The sequence below is a fragment of the Rhagoletis zephyria genome, unplaced genomic scaffold, assembly GCF_001687245.7.
Source record: "Rhagoletis zephyria isolate East Lansing unplaced genomic scaffold, Rhagoletis_zephyria_1.1 Rzeph_scaffold_07167, whole genome shotgun sequence".
In the NCBI taxonomy this organism is placed as follows: domain Eukaryota; kingdom Metazoa; phylum Arthropoda; class Insecta; order Diptera; family Tephritidae; genus Rhagoletis; species Rhagoletis zephyria.
The window spans coordinates 4032-24556 of record NW_016164250.1 but is presented as its reverse complement, the minus strand read 5'-3'; the positions used below and the strand labels follow the sequence as shown (position 1 = coordinate 24556).

At 34.6% G+C, this 20525-nt stretch overlaps 3 protein-coding genes across 3 annotated transcripts in view; 2 read left to right on the top strand and 1 right to left on the bottom strand.

Moving 5' to 3' along the window:
- Positions 1–3229: 3229 nt before the first annotated feature.
- On the bottom strand, positions 3230–8140 carry LOC108373940 (F-box only protein 33). Its single transcript, XM_017629886.1, is given in 12 exon segments — positions 3230–5553; positions 5614–5802; positions 5864–6100; positions 6165–6239; positions 6313–6585; positions 6650–6866; positions 6868–6879; positions 6949–7053; positions 7139–7294; positions 7472–7532; positions 7535–7727; positions 8002–8140. Coding segments are annotated over 10 exon segments (1353 nt in total). The 5' UTR covers positions 7611–7727; positions 8002–8140; the 3' UTR covers positions 3230–5553; positions 5614–5661.
- Positions 8141–8742: 602 nt separating this feature from the next.
- LOC108373941 (mitochondrial inner membrane protein COX18-like) lies at positions 8743–10245 on the top strand. Its single transcript, XM_017629887.1, has 4 exons — positions 8743–9404; positions 9474–9749; positions 9812–9922; positions 9998–10245. The coding sequence occupies exons 1-4, from the start codon at positions 8862–8864 to the stop codon at positions 10223–10225; spliced, it is 1158 nt and encodes a 385-aa protein (XP_017485376.1). The 5' UTR covers positions 8743–8861; the 3' UTR covers positions 10226–10245.
- A 1024-nt stretch (positions 10246–11269) lies between these two features.
- The window catches only part of LOC108373939 (uncharacterized), a 13262-nt gene continuing 4006 nt past the window's right edge, over positions 11270–20525 (top strand). The window contains exons 1-6 of the mRNA XM_017629884.1: positions 11270–11296; positions 11670–11750; positions 15239–16106; positions 19436–19705; positions 19779–20006; positions 20094–20445. Coding sequence (XP_017485373.1) covers positions 11270–11296; positions 11670–11750; positions 15239–16106; positions 19436–19705; positions 19779–20006; positions 20094–20445 — 1826 coding nt within the window. The remainder of the gene's footprint in view (positions 11297–11669; positions 11751–15238; positions 16107–19435; positions 19706–19778; positions 20007–20093; positions 20446–20525) is intronic.

The window sequence follows — 20525 nt, the reverse complement described above, 5'->3', positions numbered from 1 at the left end:
ACCGGGCCCGGATTTTCTCCTGGCGGCCCTGGTTATTGGCATCTGCTGACACATCGCTATCACCACTGTCTACAACGAGTCCACACACACACACACACTGCGCGGTCACAATAGCTAAATTTACTTTGTGTACAAGTTCCAAAATATAACATTAATAAATCGAGGACAAAACTGAGAGCAACTTTCATAGGATGAAGGCCCACAAAAAAAAGGGAAAAACCTGGCATCTGAGGATTACGGTCTATGCAACGATATCAAAACTAAAAGCAAAAAAAAAGATTGTTTCAAGACCACAGAAGATTACGCATAGCGTCAACAAAGTAGTTTTAGTCGATACAAAGGTTTTGGCTAATAATAATAAACGTGTTGGTGTTTGTTGATTTTTGAGAACGAAAAATGACACTGAAAATGGCACAACGCCGAAACCGGGCTTAGCCACTTGAAGCTTGAACAATATTATACTAAAAATGAGTACCTTAATTTTTCTAGAAATTCTGATTAAAAAGTTTGAAATTTTGCTGACTATTTTTTTTTTGTTTAATTTGGCAATTTTTATAAATCCTGTACAAGGTTTGTAACTTTAGTTGATGGTTTTCATTGTAATATAAACTATATTTTTGAAAAAAAAGTAAATAAAAAATTATTAGCCAGCTTATAAAAAATTATAAATATAAACCACCACTGCACAAAATAAATCCTACATTATTAGTATACAGATTTCAAATATCTTTAGCGCTTCAGTTATTTGTGGAACACTATAAATTGATAGTTTTAGTACTCGCAGTAGTATGTGTAGAGAGTTGTTTAGATTTCAAGTTGTATTCATTTAGCATCACATTCATTTATTGATTGCTGATTTTCCAATCATTTCTTATAGCACAATGATGTTTATATGTACAATATGTATAAAAATTTGCTTTTTGGCAAATCCTTGCGATTTTATTTTATTTTTTTATAGTAGTTGTTGTTGCCTGCAAGGTACTCGTAGTTGGTAAACAGCAGATTGCCTTATTGCCAGTTTACATATATATATATGTATAGTTATAACTACAATTGTTGTTGTTGTTGTTCNCGGACGCGCATATCACATATCAATTAAATTGCAAAATATATGTATGCGTACACACACAATCGTACATTAGATAGATTAGTACAGTACATTCATGTGGTACGCACTATACATACATACATACATACATACAATACATTTTTGTTATTCATATCTGCCCTGACTGCAATTGCATTTGCATTTTGTTCTTACGTACATACATACATACATACTACATATTTATTTAGTTTTCATTTTTTTAACTCGCGCATACACATGCTGTTTAGATAAATTTGCTGGATTTCTGTGTTTGTTTGTTGTCTTTCAATTCTCTCCTCCCTAAATTACGGTGTTTGATATATTCATAGTTATACTTTTCATCACAATTTGTTTGTTTGTTGCTGTTGTTGTTGTTGTTGCTTGTAATACATACCTTTGATTTTTTCGTTTGTTCTTCGTTTCGTGCATTTAGCGGTACTATATACATAAATATTAAGTTGGAATTTTTCTAAGTATTTGTATTTGTACCACATTCTTTGAGTTCTTAAAATTCATTTATGCTGTTAAATATTTTTATAATACCTACACACGAATATACATACCGACATACATACATACATGCTAATATGCAATTATGCACGCTTTACCAGCATCTTTGAGCATTGTTGACATTTGAGCTTAACATTTAAAGATGACTAACTAACCAATTAGTTGTATGATTTAGCAGAGAGCAAGAAAAAAAAAACACACAAATAAAATTTATGAAATTAATACTAACTTAGATAGATATTTATTGTAATGGGAGATGGGAGATATCGCCTAGTTCAATGAAATGGATCTCAGAAGATAAAAAAAAACGTATTTTCTTAATCAGCAAAAAAACTCAGAATCCCAAAAAATCCTTAAATTTACTTTACTATTAAAATTTGTATGAAATTTGTTGCATATTCGGGTTTAAGCCAAATTTTCTTGGGACATTAAAGTAAATTTACAATTCTAAAATTGGGCATAATTTTATTTTTTTTAACACACACGGCTATTTCTGCTTTTTTATTTTAAGTACTCATTATAAACCAAGTTAAGAGCGGAGCGGAAAGTTCACGAAAATCTCGAAAAACCATACAAAATAACGTAAAATCCCAAGTTGCTGTAAATAATTCTTGAATGTAAAACTCGAAGTAATTCTGAATGGTCGCGAAAATATAACGATAAAATCTTCAAAAGTTTTGAAAACCCCTAACACTTACTTATCGATGCCTAAAATGTAAATTACTACTCCCGGTAAACATACGGTATACATACGGTGGCGGTCAAACAAATGGGAATATATTGTTAGCGTGCAAACTAAATAACAGTATTGTTTTGTATTTTGCAAAATAATTACTGCTATTTATGCTAAATAACTTAAGCTCTCTGCTAATATCAACATGCCGGCATTTCTTGCTTTCATTTTTTGTTTTTGTTTTTCGCTGTCAACAGATCTTACTTAACTAATCTAAACATTTTAATTGCATTATATTATTTGTTCTTCAATCTTACAATGGATTTTCTACTTGTTGTTGTTGTTGTGGTAGTCGTGTTTTCTTTTTGTTGTTAATGTTGTTGTTGTTGTTGTTGTTGGGGTTGCATTCTTAACGTATGCTGGCTTGCATTAAATCACAGCTTTGGTTCACATTAAACAAAATATGTATTAATGTTGTTGTTGTTGTTATTCACTTAATATCTGTTTTGAGGGCATTCGAGATTCCATTTGTTGTTTCGTGCGGAATACACATCATTTAAGTTATTTTGCACATTCTTCATCTGCTTCGCATTCGCATTCGCCTTCGTTCCAGGTGTTTAATAACCGTTTTCTCAAGTAGCTATTAAAATTTATTTACCCTTCAACACACATTTTTTTTTAGCACACAATTTTGTGTTTAAAGGCCCGCTAAATTTTAAAACTGACTTGAAAAGTCGGTCCTAAGTCTTTTAAATCTCTTTGTTTTTTTTACAAATAATGTTTCTACACAATTACATACACATATAGTGTTCTTACACAAAAAAAAAAAAACAGCCATTTGCTTTTAATCAAATATGCGTACATACATAAGCACATACTGAAAAGCGTTCTTTAAAAAAAATTTCCTTGATGTATGTATGTATAATAAATAATTTGAATGCTTTTAGTATTTTTGCAAACAAAAAAAATGCATCTACCTTACAGATTTTCATTTTGTTTTTCATGTTCGTGTCATTGAACTTAATTAGAATGATGTCTTTATGTATGTCGCTTGTGTGTAATGTGGACTTAAAATGCAGTTAACAAAATTATTATGAACTATATTTAATTACACTGTTAGATAACCTTTAGAGCTGCATTAAATTCTGCATAAAAAAAGAAATCACAAAATAGTATAAGTATTTTTTAATTTTACTACGAAAGAGCGCCTATGGCAGGTGTAGAAAGGGCTCCAAGCAGCTTTGTCTCTTCTATTTCGTGTGCGTTTCTGCTTAATACTCGATGTTATATATATATATAATATATATGTGCATATGAGCAAATCCCACGAGTTGTTTTTTTTTTAGTGTCATTCCCTTCTCTCGGCAAGAAAAAAAAAAANAAAAACATTCTTCTTGTATTTGTACAAAATATTTTAAGTATTTGAATAATTTTACCCTTAAAATGTTTTTAGGCAAAAAAGTAACGAAATTGATCATTTTTGTATTGCCACTCGAAAGGATCATATATTTATTTTTTAAATAGCATTGGAAAGTTTTCAAATAGAATGTTCATGTTAGAGGCAATGAAAGTTGGCCTCATATAAAACATAAGTGTGAAGTTTCAAGAGTGCACCACGAAAATAAAAAAAATGGCAGCATGTAGAATATCTGTCGCAGCTATCTTGTAATTTTTGAAATTAAACAATTTTTTTTTAACGGTGAAAATGTGCTTCTTTCCAAACGAACGAATTTAGTATAAGACTATCCTCAAGTCTCACCAAATGAAAAATAATTACACTGAGTAAAAGATGATTTGAAAAACTAAAATTCCATTTTTACAAATTGTGCATTGTGGTTATTTCTACTTTTTTGGTATATCTTTTTTAAGTTTTCATTTAAATACAATTTCGCGATGGAATCTTGTTCTCTATACAAAACTGAAGATAGTGTATTTTCTAAGGTAGGTGAACCACTCGTGGGATTTGCTCATATATGCATAAATTCTATCCCCCTTTGGTGTTATAATTTCGAAAAATTTGCTTTTGACATCGATTGGAATAATAATAATAATAACAATAAACTTATATTTTTTTTAGCGTTAAGCATTGGCTTAAATAATATTAGTCTAGTATTGTAAATTTTATGCAATCAAAAGTTTTAAGATTACATAAATGAGCATAAATACAATAAACTTTTCGGCCGTAGGCGTAAATTGAACCGGTGTGCACTTCAATTTTTTCGTTATAAAAATATGCCATTTTTCATGATTGAACCAAGCATAATCAACTATAAATCAAGTAAATTTAATTTCATTGTAGTATGTAAGTAGATTATTTTTTATAAAGCGAAGAAATAAAGTAATATGGAATATATGTTCGTGTTGCAGTTATAAACACATTGCTTATTGGTTTGTATACGTACATATGTCTATATAAAAAATTATGAATAAAGTTACATACGCAGATTGGGATGAAATCTACATTGTTCTTGTTGTTACATTAAGCCTGTGTAATGCACACATAATAAATATAAAAAAATTAAGTTAGAATGCTTTCTTGATTAATATAGGAGCACAACTAGACTATGCCTTCTTGTTAGATTTCCACGCTATTTCGTTTTTCGTGTTTATGGCATTTCTTTTTCATCGTTATTGATGGTAAAAAAAACCAAATGTGGTAACAATTGTACTTGGTCTCCATTACAATTCAATTGTTTGTTGTTGTTTTTTTTTTTGGGAGCAATGCGTGATTTCTTCTTAAGGATCTTTGTATGTTTAACGTTGCACTTGAGCCACCAATCAATATTGTATTATTGTATATGTGCATACATATTAATTTATTTTCTCCTTTATCACAGGAGTAGTTGTTATTGTTTTTCCTTAAACTATTATCGCCTAAATATATTTGTTAGTTTTTATGAATACGTAGGTAATTGAGTTTTGATGCTTCTCCATTTTTCGTTTTAGTGTTCTTTTATAACTCTAATCTTTATATAAGATATTGTTGTTGATTTTTTTTTTTCTTTGCAATACTTAAATGATGTTCATTTTAGCTAATGTTCATTAGTTTTGTTTTTTCTTTGCCTGGACTGATGTAGTTTTAAAATTATAGAAATAAAATATCACTGCAAAGCCTTTATGATCGCACTTTCGTTTGACTTTGGTTGCTGTTGTTTTTTGACGCTTGATTCTTAAGGTATTTTTTCCTTGTGAGCGTCATTTTTGCACACCCGCACATGTTCTGCCATATCGAACATGTATGCTTTTACGTACTTGTGTTTTTGATAATATAACTACAGTAAACCTACAAGTAAAAAAATGATTTTACTGACGCCAATAATAAACAAAGTTACTTAAAACTTACCTAAATTTGCATAAAAATTGTGGTATGAGTTGGTGCAATTATTATATTTTAGTAGCCCATATCACGACGCATGAGATCGAAAACGTATTCATCACGTACATCATCTGACACTGGTATGTAACCGAGTGCAGGATGTAAAGTATTTGGATTGAGAGGCTCCCATTTTTGACCAAGCAATGTATTGATTTCCTGTAAGAGATAATGTATGCTAGTAATCTTATACATAATTGCTTAATAAACACTGATTTACTTCAATAAATGAATCCATGCTTGCTTCTGTGGGAGTGTTATCGATCATAGATACTTCTAGGCGTTTGAGTGTATGGCCACGAAGGCGTGAAATCCCAACAATATTGTGTGGATCTAGCACATAGCCATGTATAACGATTTCCTCTAAGTTTTTGCAACGCCAAGACATCATTACGAAAGGATCTTGCCCGGAGCGTAAAAATAAATCCATCACATTTTTATCGGAATGCTTGTAGGCCTGCCAAAAATACAAAAAAACCTCAGTGAATGAGCTTTTAATATAAGTGTGTATGTAAACTAACTGAATCTATCCACTGGATACTCTTCAGTGTATTGCTATTATTGACCGACATCCACTCTAAGGCCTCGACGTTCATCTAAAATGGATTTAAGAACAAATAAATACTATACAGCCCAAAATAAATTGGCGATGAAAATATTATTACTTACAAAGTCACAAAATAATACTCTCAAATGTGTTATTGGCATATTGTGACGCAATATGCGCACTTGCAGCACTTCCACGGCTTCGAAGGCGTACACTAAAGATACAATTAATTCGATATTCGGAAAGGAGGCACCAAATCTAGTCCAAGCTATATCGGAAATACCAGGATGCTGACGATCCAAGCCATGTATACAAATTAAGAGCTTTTTCAAGGGTAGAATTTCCATGGCACGCAGTAGCTCGTCGTTGAGGGTATCGTAATCGAGTGATAAAACCTTAAATAAAAAATTAGTATAATAAATTAAGTAAATAAATATAGAAGATATTTATAATTTTAACCTGTAGTGATGTGCACTTTTGCAGCAAAGTAGTTTCTAAGGTAAATATGGGATAATGACTAGGATCGAATTTAATCGAAGCCAATGTTAGCTGCTGTAATGCTTCAGGTTTGCTTAAAGCTTTTAGTACATCTAAACCGTAGTAGGTTAAAGCTTCGATTGCACCTAAATCCAAAATTTGGCATGGATATTTTTTGCGATTTAAAAACATTTTCACGGTCCACAAAGCATCTAAAAATACGATATAAATTTATATGTAAGTATATGTTTTACAAATTAATCTAATTAAGCAATTCATACTGTTCAATGTCGACAAGGCTCTCTTCACTTATATCGCCAGGTGGGATTAAGCCAACATTGTTAGTGTAAAAATGTAGGCCTTGCAAATTATCACAACGTGCAATCCTTCAAAATGAAAAACAAAATAGTTATTATTACTAATACGGTTATAACAAATTATGATAGGAACATAAAGTATTTTGATACACACCTATAGAGGATACGCCTTATCTTTTCGATATGGAAAACATTTAGAAAATCAAATATGAGCGTTACTTCAGTTGCCAAATTACAAAGCGTTTGACGAAAAAACGTACACTGCCGCTCATTGTTGACGTGCAACTTTAATTTGAAGTTGTTGAAAAATCTGCGAGTTAAATCAAATTTTTTTATCTAAAAAAATGTATCAAGCAGTAACGGAAACGGCCTACTGTAGATCCACAATGGCAATACACTATATACATACATACACACATACCTACTCAGTATATACATATGTATCTAGTATGTAAACCAAAGCAATATATATATCTAGAATACACACCTCTTTTGGAAGAGCACCCCACGCCAGTGACGGCATGTCTGCGATGCATTTAATCGATCCTTGGCTCGAGATATTCATATATGTTTCCCAATACGAGAGTAGGTATCCGATCCCATTCTGGCGTAACACAACGGCTCATATTTACGCGTATAATAGGCACTAAGCGAGTCTTTTACAATCTCACTTTTCGCCCTTATCTGCGTCACTGTGACTTCGATTTCCACTCGTCTGCTTTCACAATTTTCCCCCCAACTACCTACAATAAAAAATTATTTATCATCATTTTACTTCTGCTACCCAAATTACCCTTAAACCAAACAGCTAAAATCCTTTGTTTTACAATGATGGTATTTTAATTGTTTTTGTTTCTGTATTTATTTTTTGTTTTGCAAAGCGACACGTACAATTAACGACGCAAAAATGAAGTGTCTGTGATTTTGTAAAACTAAAAATTTTGAGAACAAAAATTGGGTTCCTGCCCTTATTTACTTTATTCCAATTTTATATTCAAATTACAGATTTCAGCTTACCGCTTTTTCCAAATTTTCAGTTCTTTAGTAATTTTTCTTTGCTTAAATTATACTAAAACGACTTTTGTAATGCGTCTATTGCAAAATAACTTTTATTTTTATGCCTTTGATTTGCTACTTTTTTCAACACATATTCGATAAAAAATCTTTCAATACTGCCAGCTGTGTTCGTTTTAGTATATGCATACAAATAATATTGTATTTACACCCTATGGCTTAATCTTATTTCAACCAAAGAACGTAAATGTATAAGAAGCGACAACTCGTTACTTTGAAAATGTGCTGGAACGATTTTGACCGTATCTGAAAGGTTGAGATGAGAGTTCGTCTCCCTTTTAACTCTCCGCAGCAGATTTTTGATTTTCGCCTCGAATGCGGAAAAAGCAAACAAAAAAGAAGAAAAGCGGCAAATGTGAATGCCGGTGATTATTTTGCACAAGTGATTGAAAAAGTGTATTTTATGCCGTCTGCAAATAAACAAAAAGAGCTGCGGCCATGTTTTTTTTCATTTTGTTTTATTATTTCTATCATCGATCACTTTTTCTCAACGTTCTTTATCGCCGCGAAACCAAATGTGCGGCGAATTCATTTACGAAAATGGATGTTAAAACGGATGCGAACGCCTCATCTCAACCTTTCAGACCTCACTCGCTGACTTTAGCGAGTTGTCGCTTCTTATACATTTACGTTCTTTGCGGGAACTTGGATTATAATTTTTTTTTACATCCGGCATCCATATTTACGTCAAGCGTTTACCAGCACTTACATAAATGACGTCGAGTGACATTCACAGCTGTTTTCGATTTTGTTTTGTTTACTCCATGCATAACACTTTTTTAAATTTTTAATTCTGTTAAAAAATGAATAATTTCGGAATTTTACGGTGCAAAAACGCAATACGCTTGTTTCACAGCACTCAATTTTCCATATGTGAGCGTTCTTTTTCCTACATCTCTTCAACAAATAGTTTAAGAAAACAATTGACTGATGCCAGTAGCAGTACAACCTCAAATGTTGGTGTTCTGCGAATGCAACACCGTGGACTTGCGGAAACCGCCACCAATAGTACTGCAATTATAACAGAACAAGTGCAATCTCCGTTCACAGGCATATGGCTAACCCTGTCACAAAGTGCACCAGTTGGTTGCATGCAGGAAGCATTGACAGCGATACATGACTACAGCGGACTACCATGGTGGGCTTCAATTGTTGTGTCCACAATGCTATTTCGCACCGTAATAACGCTGCCCTTGGCTATATATCAAAATAAAATAATGGCACGCTTAGAATTATTAGCATTAGAAATGCCTGCAATTGTTGCCGAATTGAAGAAGGAAGCTGCCATGGCTATGAAGAAGTTCAATTGGACCGAAAGCCAAACTAGACTAGTGTACAACCGGTCGGTGCGTAAGTTAATGAATGACATGATTCATTTAATGAATTTAAAATAATTTGTTGGATTTTATTCTCAGTTGAAAAAGCAATGGAATGCGTTAATTGTACGCGATAATTGTCATCCGGCGAAAACCTTCATTATGCTCTGGGGTCAAATACCATTATGGATATGCCAATCAGTTGCATTGAGAAATCTTGTGCATATGATGCCTGACCCCACAACGCTGCAGGCACAAATTATTTACACTGAAATGACAATAGGTGGCTTTGGGTGGATACCGAATCTAACGGAAGTAGACAGCTCTTACATTCTTCCTGTTTCACTTGCTCTAATTAACTTGGGCATAATAGAGGTAAGAGCCAGCGATATTTATGTAGCTTTAGTGAAAGTTTTTAAACTCTTAATTTCTTTTAGTTGCAAACTGTATTGCGTACGCGTCCCACAACACGTTTGCAAAAATATGCCACAAATGTGTTTCGTTTGCTGACTATTGCATTGGTACCAGTGGCCTGTTCTGTGCCATCGGTAAGATACCAAAAATTTGTAGAAACGTAGATATAGATATATTACTTTTGGTTATTTTTGTTTTTAATATTACAGGCTCTTTGCGTTTATTGGGTGGCTTCTAGTTGTCACGGTTTAGCACAAAATCTGCTGCTGGCTTCACCTGTAGTACGCCGCTCACTTGGTATTCCACTTACTAATTCGGAAGTTTCGAACCCATATGAACGAATGTGGGTTAGAATGCAAACTCTTACAACAAAAACTGAAGAAAAATCTCTAGAGAAACCCTCAAATGTAACAAAAAGTGAAGAGACTCGTAAATAGAAAATGCTGTTCCTTAAATGGAAATTATCACGCCTTTTACTTTCTAGTTATACATATAAAGGCGCAGTCGTGAGCAGAAAATTGTTTTTTTTTACTGAAATGTAATATATGCACATTTTCAATGAGTTTCTTTTTCCCATTAAACTTTAGGTTACCTCGGCTTACACTTAAAATAAGCTGTGCATGTGACCGATTTACTTTATACACCAGTAGAGTATAAATATGTTCAAAAACGCAGTTTTCCTGTATGTTCAACTGGATAATATCGCGGGCCACGCACATATTGGAATGTTTAATGTCTTGGCAATGCTGCTACAACAACAAGACCTCAATACGTCATAGTTATTTCTCGTCTCTTGGGAATTCCCGGTTCCTGTTTGGGTATCAGCGCAATAATAATGCTCTGCAAATATGTATGATTTATTACACAAATTATTTTCTAAATGCAAAAATAATCAAAATAATTCAGATTTGTATTTACAAGAGACGCATTATATATGTAGCTCAATGCAGTTAAATCTCTCAAGTCCCTGATAAGAATACCAATTGATGGATGTTTGTGTCAATATATATGTGACAAAAAGGTCTAGAGATTGCCACTAGCGATAATCGTTGTTGATTAGTTTGTTTTGACGATACTAAGACAAGAAGGCCACGAGTGTAATTTATAATATTGAACATGAATTTATTATTTATTGGCATACATACATATTTTTGTAAGTGCATATACTACATGAGCGTTTCTAAGCATACATTTTTTGCATACTACACTCACTTGTAGTACTCATAAGTTCATTTATGTAGCACTTTATTTATGTGCTTCTTTTAGTTACTCCCGCAGCATAAACAGAACCCTGAACCTGCACTTGTATTTAGGAGCATGCAAATATATGTACGTTTGTACGTATGCACACATATACAACAATATGTGTATATACATACATACATAATGTAAGAATGTATTTAACGAATCCATTGAACATTCAAATGATTTTAATTTTGCTCTCATTTCACTGGCACTACACAATCTTAATTGTGTCTACCATGAGATACGAAGCAGGAGCTGGAGCTGTAGGCGCTTAATTGAAATTAAGAACGTCTGTTTGCTTTTAAAACGCAAATACAGCTCGTTGGGAAAACACCACCGTATTTGTCGAAAAGTACGCGGGATTCGTTGTAGTGTTTCTGTTTAAGAAAAAATTCGTGTGTGCGACTTGATAAAGAGTGACTTGGAAAAAGGCATATCTATACGTGCACACATATGAATGTATGTATGTACATAAGTAAATATTAAAGCCATAAAAACTATGCAGTGCAACCACCTGAATATTTTGAAATTGTTTAAATGAAGTAATAAAAGTAATTTAAAAAGCAATTTAAAAAACAAAAAGATTGGCACAACCATATAAACAAGTAAAATAGGCAGTGCATTTTTTGGTGAAAGCAAGTTTTTTTAATTAAAATTAAAATGTTTTCGAAGCTGTGGTTTCTTATTTGCGCGACTCAACTTGTTATCATTAAGGGTGTAAGTATTTGTTTGTTTTTACTGTATGTTTAAGAAAGTATTTACTTTGTACATATGTACATACCTACTTATAGATGCATATGTACATATGTATGTATGTATACACACTTGGTCGTCCATACATATGTATGTACGCACATATCTACATCGCTTTTCTTTGCTAAATAAATATGCAGTGTGCATTATCAAAGTTAACGAAAATGTTTAATATAAATAATTGTATAAGTACCGAAATATATTTATACGTATAGTATGTATACATCTGTATGCAGCGTCGCACTATATTCTATTTTGAAAAAAAAGGGACAAAGTCAGATATATGTATCTCGAGAACGTGAAGAGATAGCAAAAAACTGTAACGGTATTTTAAAGCTTTTGAGATGGGGAAAGCTGTTTTTGTTAAGAAATGTCATTTTAAAGGTCGGATTGAACGAAAAATTATCTGACCTAAAAATTTAAAATTTTTAATTGTTAAAATTTTTAATTTTTTCCTTTTGATAAAAAAAAGAAAAAAAGAAAACCTTTTTTGGGTAATTTTAAAGGTCAAGCTAATACTTTTATTCAACGAGACTATTTTTCCCGAATCCTCTATCTCAAAAGCATTTGCTATATCGTAAAAGCATACACATATTCATTCTAGAATTAGCTTAAAACGTATTTTTTGTTTGACTTTGCCAAAAACATAGAAGTTTTTCAAATTTTTATTATTTCAATCCCCTTCAAAGTATTTTCAAACTAGAACTTTATAAACGTCTTTCGTCTGACACCCATATTTGAATATCTCACTCTCTGAAATTAAGTTCAATTTTACTTTTTAAATAGGTGGCAACTTGCATGTGTTTTAGAAATGAAGCTTTTTCCAAACCTTTTCGTTTGATATCCATATTGCAACAATTCATTTAACTTATTAAATAATTAGAGTTTAACTTGGCAAATCCTTCTTCAATCACTTCAGAAATCGACTGCTTAAAATCTTAAAAAACTTTTCAAAAACGTCCTATTTCAGAATTTGGTTGAAGAAAGCCCTATTTCAGAATTAGTTACAAAAACACCGTATGTTAGCACATTTTCTATATATTTTCAGCTGAGATAGGGCGTTCGTCAACAAAATTCTGAGATAGGGTGGTTTTCAATAAAATTCTGAAATAGGGCGTTCTTCAATCAAATTTGCTCGCTAAAACTACATTTTCAGATGTTTATGGTTGATGGCGGGGTTATTATCATTTATATTCAATAACAAGCTTCATATTAGGGGTCTTCATCAAAAGTGATAAACTTCTGATAAACTTCATAAATTAATTAATTTATAATTTTGACTGTCAAACTTTGTATGGAAATCTAAATATTTAAACGAAATTCAATGCTGACAGGTTGCCAGCTGGTCGCTTTTGCTACGAACACATAAAAAGCAAATGAACATAATGGACAATGTAAGCATGAAACGTAACTAGCCATAAAAGTTAAATAATAAACAATTATATGCAATTATTTACCAAGGTGGGTTCAAGTAAGAATGCGGCTAAACTAATAAATTTAAGCAATTTATCCCTTTATCACTTTAGATGAAGACGCCTATTGATTTACTTTGTTGTACACTTCTTATAGCTATTTTTTGAGGTAATTAATTGCATATTTCTTCGAAAAATGTAATAATTTTAACTCGAAGTAAACATTGTGGATTGATACTTGAAATATGTACTGTATTTTATTTATTTTTATTTTTTAATACATGACGCAGCTTCTGTGCTAGTGCATAAAGAATAAGAAGAATAAAAAAATGGGTTTTTTATGATTATGATTCATAAACATATATGTACATACTATTTATGTGTATGGGTGCAAGAATAATTTTGCGCTGATAAGGGTATTACCAAAAATTTCAATTGTTTACTCATAAGATGAGTGTTTCTTTTTATTTAAATATAAATGAGTACAAATGTATAAACATAATTTTTATTTATGTTGTATCTTTTCTATCTCATTTTGGGGTAAAATTGTAGTTTTTTTTTATGAACTCGATTAGTAAACATAAATTTTTTGAGCAATTGAAACATTAATTCTTCTATTTTTCTTCAGTACTTGCTACTTCAATTAGCGCCTTAGTATATGCAACGATTTTTTGACTATCCTTTTATTAGTAATTTGCGCTGAAATCGCCAAAGCGATTTTATAAAGCACGCCAGTAGTCCCCTTTTGTCTGAACTGACGCCAATTGGAAATGCCTATTTAGTGAAGCCAAGCCCGTCTCGACTTGGTCATTTCATTGCTTTGATACCAGAACAGCGACCCGCGTTTAAAACTTTAAGACGTCATTTGATATAAAACCTCAATATCGTTTGGTATCGAAGAACCCAGAACGTTTTTTTTTGTGGATTGGGCCGACCATATCCCGCATTAAAATTGATGCAGTACATATACCTTACCAGGTCTTTGTCCCCGAACTTGAGTAGCGCATCGGTCAGGCGACTTGCTATTCATCCCTCGTAGGGCGATGAGACATCGGCTCCGTCGTCATCGACTGGGAGCTCAGAGGCATGCACTTATCTTGGCTGCAACAAGTTAGTGGTCTGAGTCGAAGATCGGTCCTCGGCGCGTACGTAAATCCAAAACACTGCAAGCGTGGTTTCCATCTATCACAACATAGCAGATTTGGCTCATCGTTTTTCGATCAGGAGGCCACTATGTAGCTTGACGCTTATGCGGGAATCTTGTGCTGTATATTTTGATACCCAGCGAAGTCGATGAACTTCAATCCCATATCAGAAATTTCCGCGAGGAGGCTAAATTTTCAGATTTTTTAATCAAAGATGCATTCTTTGCCCACCTTGGTCTTAAAATTACTAAGCACTAATTTAATATTCGGTCGTAGCTAGCGCTCGAAAGAGATCTTACGACACTTGAGGGTCTGCTCTGTATTGCGATTCGCAAGCAAATCTTTCGGATTCGAATACTTGGCACTATGAATTTCTATCCCTGTCCCTGTCGCCTTTCGAATCGCATTGAGTTTCGAATCGTAATACAGAGCAGACCCCTTGGTACCTTTCCCTCTTTCAACCCATCTCGCTTTCAGCGTGGTGAATGACAGTATTTAGCTACTTACACCCCAAATTTGTACACATTTGCATATTATTTTTATGAGACTTGGGCACTGCGACCTCTAGGGTGGTCTATTTTGCGTTACTCGTTTGCATAATAACTACCTCGCCCCATCCATCCCGGTTCTTGGATACATGTCAGCTTTTGTCTTTTCGAGGGCATCAACCGGCCGGGTAGAGGGCCACATCAATGGTCCGGTGCATAATCTCAAATCATGGCCCTGTAACCGTTCGCCGTGGTCGTATCAAAAGAACGGTGGAAGCTTATTTTACGTAGCGGTCCCCAAACTCAGTGCATAACCAAAGCTTGGGCTAATGTTGCTTACTTTAAGACAGACACCTGCTTGCAGCTGTATACATATATTAATTCAAAACTGCATATTGTATTTTCAGACATATGACCCAGTTAATTCGGGTATCAAAACAAGATCCTACCATCGAGACTTGCCAAATGCTGAACAACAAAATCCTCGCGACTCCAGGTTTAGCCCCAGTTATGATAATACAAATTACGGTGCCCCCTCATTGAGGTTATCACCACCCGATTCTCACCAACACACTGATGGGCCGCGCAGGCAGCAACAACAGCACCAGCAGCAGCAGCAACATTCAAACCCACAACAAGCCGAGTCTTATCAGCAACGCGAGCAACCGATATTTAATCGCCCAGCGCACGTGCGTCATTCGCCGCCCTCAGAGCGACAAGTGGAGAGTGCTTGGAGTGGGACAGAGAACTCAATAGGCGACTACAATAGTGGCTGTCCGCCACAACACACTGGGCCCGTACCATATCCGTATGATTGTCGTCGTTTTGTAAACTGTTGGCATGGTCGCGGCCACATACAGAGTTGTGGTCCAGGTACAGTTTTTAATCCTGAAACACTCGAATGTGATCGCCCTGATAAGGTGGTATGTGGCACACCGGGCGTAAATGGAGTTAGCAGTGAGCTGAACGTGAGGCAAACAACGCTACAGACGGCTTCGAATCCTAATAAATATCGTGCAGGTCGACTCGTAGATGTCAGCACAGGTAATGTGGATTCGCTTTGTCCTGCAGGCGTGAATGGCTTGGCGCCACATCCAACGGATTGTACGAAGTTTTTGAATTGTGCTAATGGTAATACGCATGTACAAAACTGTGGACCCGGCACTGCTTACAGCATTTCAATGAAGACGTGTGATTTTAAGGAGAAAGTGGATTGCAGTGGTCGGGAGAATGGTGGAAATGGGGCATTGAATAGTCGAGATGGACGTCAGTATGGTAAGTGTTTATACTTAAATTATTTTTCTTTTGTATATGCATGGGCACAAAAGTACATATAACCTTTATTCGTAATCATCCTGATTCTAATTCAATGTGATAATAAGAATATCCCTTTCAACTAGAATAAAGGCAACATCTCAAAATTTGTATCAAAAATACTTTCCGGTTTTCAGATTTGTTCGGGGTAAAGAAAATAAAGTGTATCTGTACCATAAAAAAGGATTTTTTTCTTAGACCACTAAGGCTAATTTTTACGGGGTATATTTGACCCAACGAGAGTTAGGTTTAGTTAGGTTATCTGGGCTGGCCTCATCCAGCGCCAGAAGGGAGGGTACACTGAAATCACCATCGGCCTATTGTAATGCCAAAAAAGCTCAAAAAATCGAACATACTGACTGAATCTAATAGAATAATATAGGAACGAACCTCGCCAATTCTTTCAAAATTTCCACTACATGATGGCAGCTACGACAGTAATCGTTTAACTGCTACCCATTCTAATAGCGTGGATTCTCATCAGGCAGTACCCAGTGAGAACGCTAATTACATGTCGGAACAGTGGTCGCTCTAAGCCGAGGAGAGTGCGAAGTCTATGCTTATCCACGTAGTCTCCGCAGACCATATTGCATTTGCCTTTTCGACAAAGTTCCTCTCCAGTCAGAATTTGCAGGAAGATAGCGGAATCCACGCATTATGAGCGGTACCGCTTTCAGACAGTAAGGTTTCGTTTCTTACTAGATCATCCTCAACACAGTTGTCCGTTATGTCTTTATAGCCGGACAGCTATACAATAATCGATTAACCATCTTGCAAATTCGTTGGTTACTATTAGTTCAGCATGAAAGAGGCTGCATAGATCTGGGCAGACGACAACTAAGATGAAGTGAGAGTTCTGGCAAGTATACCCCACTTAAACTTTTAAATTGAACTTGCAGCGTAGATGGTTGTTGAATTAGAGTACGAGATCAGGAGCGAATTCTGCTCGCATTCCCCCCTTGGGGTATCTGTGTTTGCAAATGATTCCTCAGTCTGGTGGGCGAGACTGTGTTGTCAAGGCGCCTGAACTCTGCCGAAAGATCTTCCAAAATTCTAGTCGAGTGGCCGAACCACGTATCACTCCACTTCATGAACGCGTTTAATCTAAAAGCATTACAACTTGCCTGTAGTTAACCATATAAGTACACAGATAGAAAGTGAAGCAAAGTCTCTGGGGGTTTTGTCTGCCACCTTTTAAGCCTTTGTAACCGCTGTGTACATCTAGTTCAAAGCGTGAGGCTTTAAGCTCAATTTTTTCCCTATCGAACATGTCCATTCCCGTTAGATTCCAAAGAAGAAGAGGAAGTACATTGCCTTGAGGGGTGGCCGCGGTTCGCCTATCTTGTTACAGATACCTCCCCGAAGATATCGGACTGCTGCCTAAAAGGTGATCTATAAAATTGTGAACCAGCCCCACATGAGCTAGGGCATCGAGAACAGTCTCTGGGAGTCGTCATTCTTCGTAATTCGCCACTGTGAAAACTACTCTAAACTAAATTAGGCAGAGATAACACGATTTTCTCGAAGCTGTTTTTTTTTTGATTTTTGGAAAAGAATAATAATCACTACAGGGAAAATCTCAAGTTTTAAAATGACAAAAAAAAAACGCCGAAACCCGTAAACTTAATTTTTGAGTCGTAGATTACGAATCTGTTTTTCTAGATCAAGTAATTTTCCCAGGATATAAGGTTTAACTTGGAATGTCGGTTGTTAGTCTGAAGCCTGTAAAACAAAAACCAAAGTTCTTCATTCAATCCGGCACGGAATAGACATCAATTCTAGCTAGCTATTATCCAGTTTAACTGCCCTGAATTTTCGTGAAGTTTTAAACTTGAAATTCAAGTTTAATTTGATTCTGTTCTGTTGAACGTTTCTAAGAAATACTATATACATAGCTACTGCTTGATTGCCATTAGGTATTTTATTTGAGATCTAACACATCGATAGCTTTCTTAGTGCTTATAAATTAAAACTTATTTAAATGTGCTGAATCCAGTAAGCAGTTCAATCAACTGCGTCCATTCAAGCACAACTGGAATCGTATAGGCGGAAAGTCCATTGGGATCCTAGAGCATCGTCCAGTGAATTTGTTTTCGAAGCGGTAGCTGAGATAGGGCGTTCTTCAACGAAATTCTGAAAAAGGTCGTTCTTCAACCTTCTGCTGAGATATGGCGTTTTCGATCCGGCAGTCAAGATAGGGCGATCTTCCACTCAATGATGTGTAAATAGTTTAAAAAATTGATCACAAAAAAAATGTCATCAAAAATTAACTACAGGTACATAACTGTAATTTTTTTAAATTTAGGAGTACCGTTAATTTTATGATCCCATGATCGGTGCTAAACCAAAATAGTATGGGACCACCCATGAAGTACCACATTTTCGTTATTATGGAAAATGGTTCACGTGGACCGAAGTAATCTACCAACATATATACATATATATGTACATAAAAATAATAATCCGATAAATTGACACACTTCCTTCTTTTTTGAAGTCGGTTAAAAATTTACCACTGCATTCATTTTTCAACCTATGAATAAATCCACATGAAGACATTTAATGTCCAAAAGTTTTGTTATTTTTTATAAAAATATGCTTTATACCGAAAATACCCAAATTTAGAAAAATAGCCAAACTTTCAGAAGAAAAATTTTATTGAACAAATCATATTTTTAACAGTACCTATAATAAGCTGTTGAATCTAGAACCGACTTTGTTCTCAAAAAAAAAAACTTGAAACATGATAAAAAAAAATATCCGTACTACAATTGAAAATAACATGGAATATAGTACTAACAAAAACAAATCAATAGCAAGTGGTTTGCATGCATGGAATCATAATCAAATTTTTTCAATACTGCCGAAAATTTAATAAAAAACTTCGTTTGGCTTATGCTTCGTATTAACAACATGTGTACACATAAAATCTATTATACGGGATCGCATGAATACTTTTTCCTTAGGCTCATATGTACATACACTGCCGGAAAAAAGTATTGGCACAGCGATTTTTCACAATATATGCACCAAATTCTATTCTAATATTTTTCCGCCAATTTTTTATAAAAATGTAAAAATTTTATTGCTCAACTGCAACTGTGCAAAACTCGCTAAAATTTTCATGCAAATTTTCAACTTTATAATTATTTGTAAAAAAATAGCGGAAAAATATTAGAATAAAAATTGTTGCATATATTGTAAAAAATTCGCTGTGCCAATACTTTTCTCCGGCAGTGTATAACGATATCCAGAAATATTTATAAAATACAAATAAATTGTATTTTAAGAAAATAACAACTATGACAATACCAGAGGTGAGGAGAACGGCTCGACCGCTAACAAAGAAGGCGATATTTTCTGCCCACCAGGCGTAATTGGCCTCTTTCCACATCCATTCGACTATACGAGATTCCTGAACTGTAAACTCGGTAATACGGCCATACAAAACTGTATGCCTGGGTCAGTGTACAGCATATCGAGGAATTACTGTGATCTCAAAGAAAAAACGCACTACACCGATCACGTCGATTACGTCATATCTGAACAGCAACAATTGCGTAAGTGCTGAAAAGTCCCGACTTTTGAGTGTTTTCACATAAAATTTTCATCACTAATCTACCTACCGCACAGCTTCGACGATGGTCAGTTGTCCACCGAACACGGATGGCAATCATTTATATCCATATGACTCTACAAAGTTTATTACTTGCCGGCAAGGACGCATGTCGATTGACAAATGCGGGTCGCATAAGGTTTTCAGTATATCAGCGATGGCATGTCGCCCGGAAAGTGAAGTGAATATTGGCGATCGTGTGCGCAATGCAGTGGCAGCCAATCCGAATGCCGAAATCAGAGATTGTAAGTGTTTGTTGTTTTTTATTTAATTATTTATATGAAATGTTCAAGACGCTTACATAAAAATTTCCATGTGAAAACAATTTATAGCGCGGAACTACGTAGGTCAGCCGCTCGATTGCCCTCAAGGTCAATCTGGTTTATATCCGCATCCTTTTGATTGTAGAAAATTTATGCTATGCCGCAATGGAAAGTTGAGCGTAGAAAGTTGCAAAACGGGCAATGTTTTCAGTTTGTCTGCCAAACATTGTGATCCCAAGGAACTTGTCAACGTCAATGAACAAGTTCAATTTCAGCTTGACGTAGGCCAAGATAGGCTCTCTGAATCGGATTACAATTACAGTGAGTTAGAAAATAGTGAAAAAATATATATTTGTAAATGTATTTTTGCTTGTATGATTTCTGCAAGTCAAGAAGGTAGTAATGTTTTACGCATAGTGCCGTTTTATTAGACTTAACTTGTCAAGATCTTTTAAAGGGTAAAATTATGGGCTCTTTTTTCAAGTATTTTCTAAAATTTAT

Coding starts and splice junctions, on each gene's coding strand:
- LOC108373941 (XM_017629887.1), top strand. CDS start 8,862: ATGAATAATTTCGGAATTTTACGGTGCAAAAACGCAATACGCTTGTTT. Junction 9,405..9,473: donor GACTAGTGTACAACCGGTCG/GTGCGTAAGTTA, acceptor TTTTATTCTCAG/TTGAAAAAGCAATGGAATGC. Junction 9,923..9,997: donor TGGCCTGTTCTGTGCCATCG/GTAAGATACCAA, acceptor TTAATATTACAG/GCTCTTTGCGTTTATTGGGT.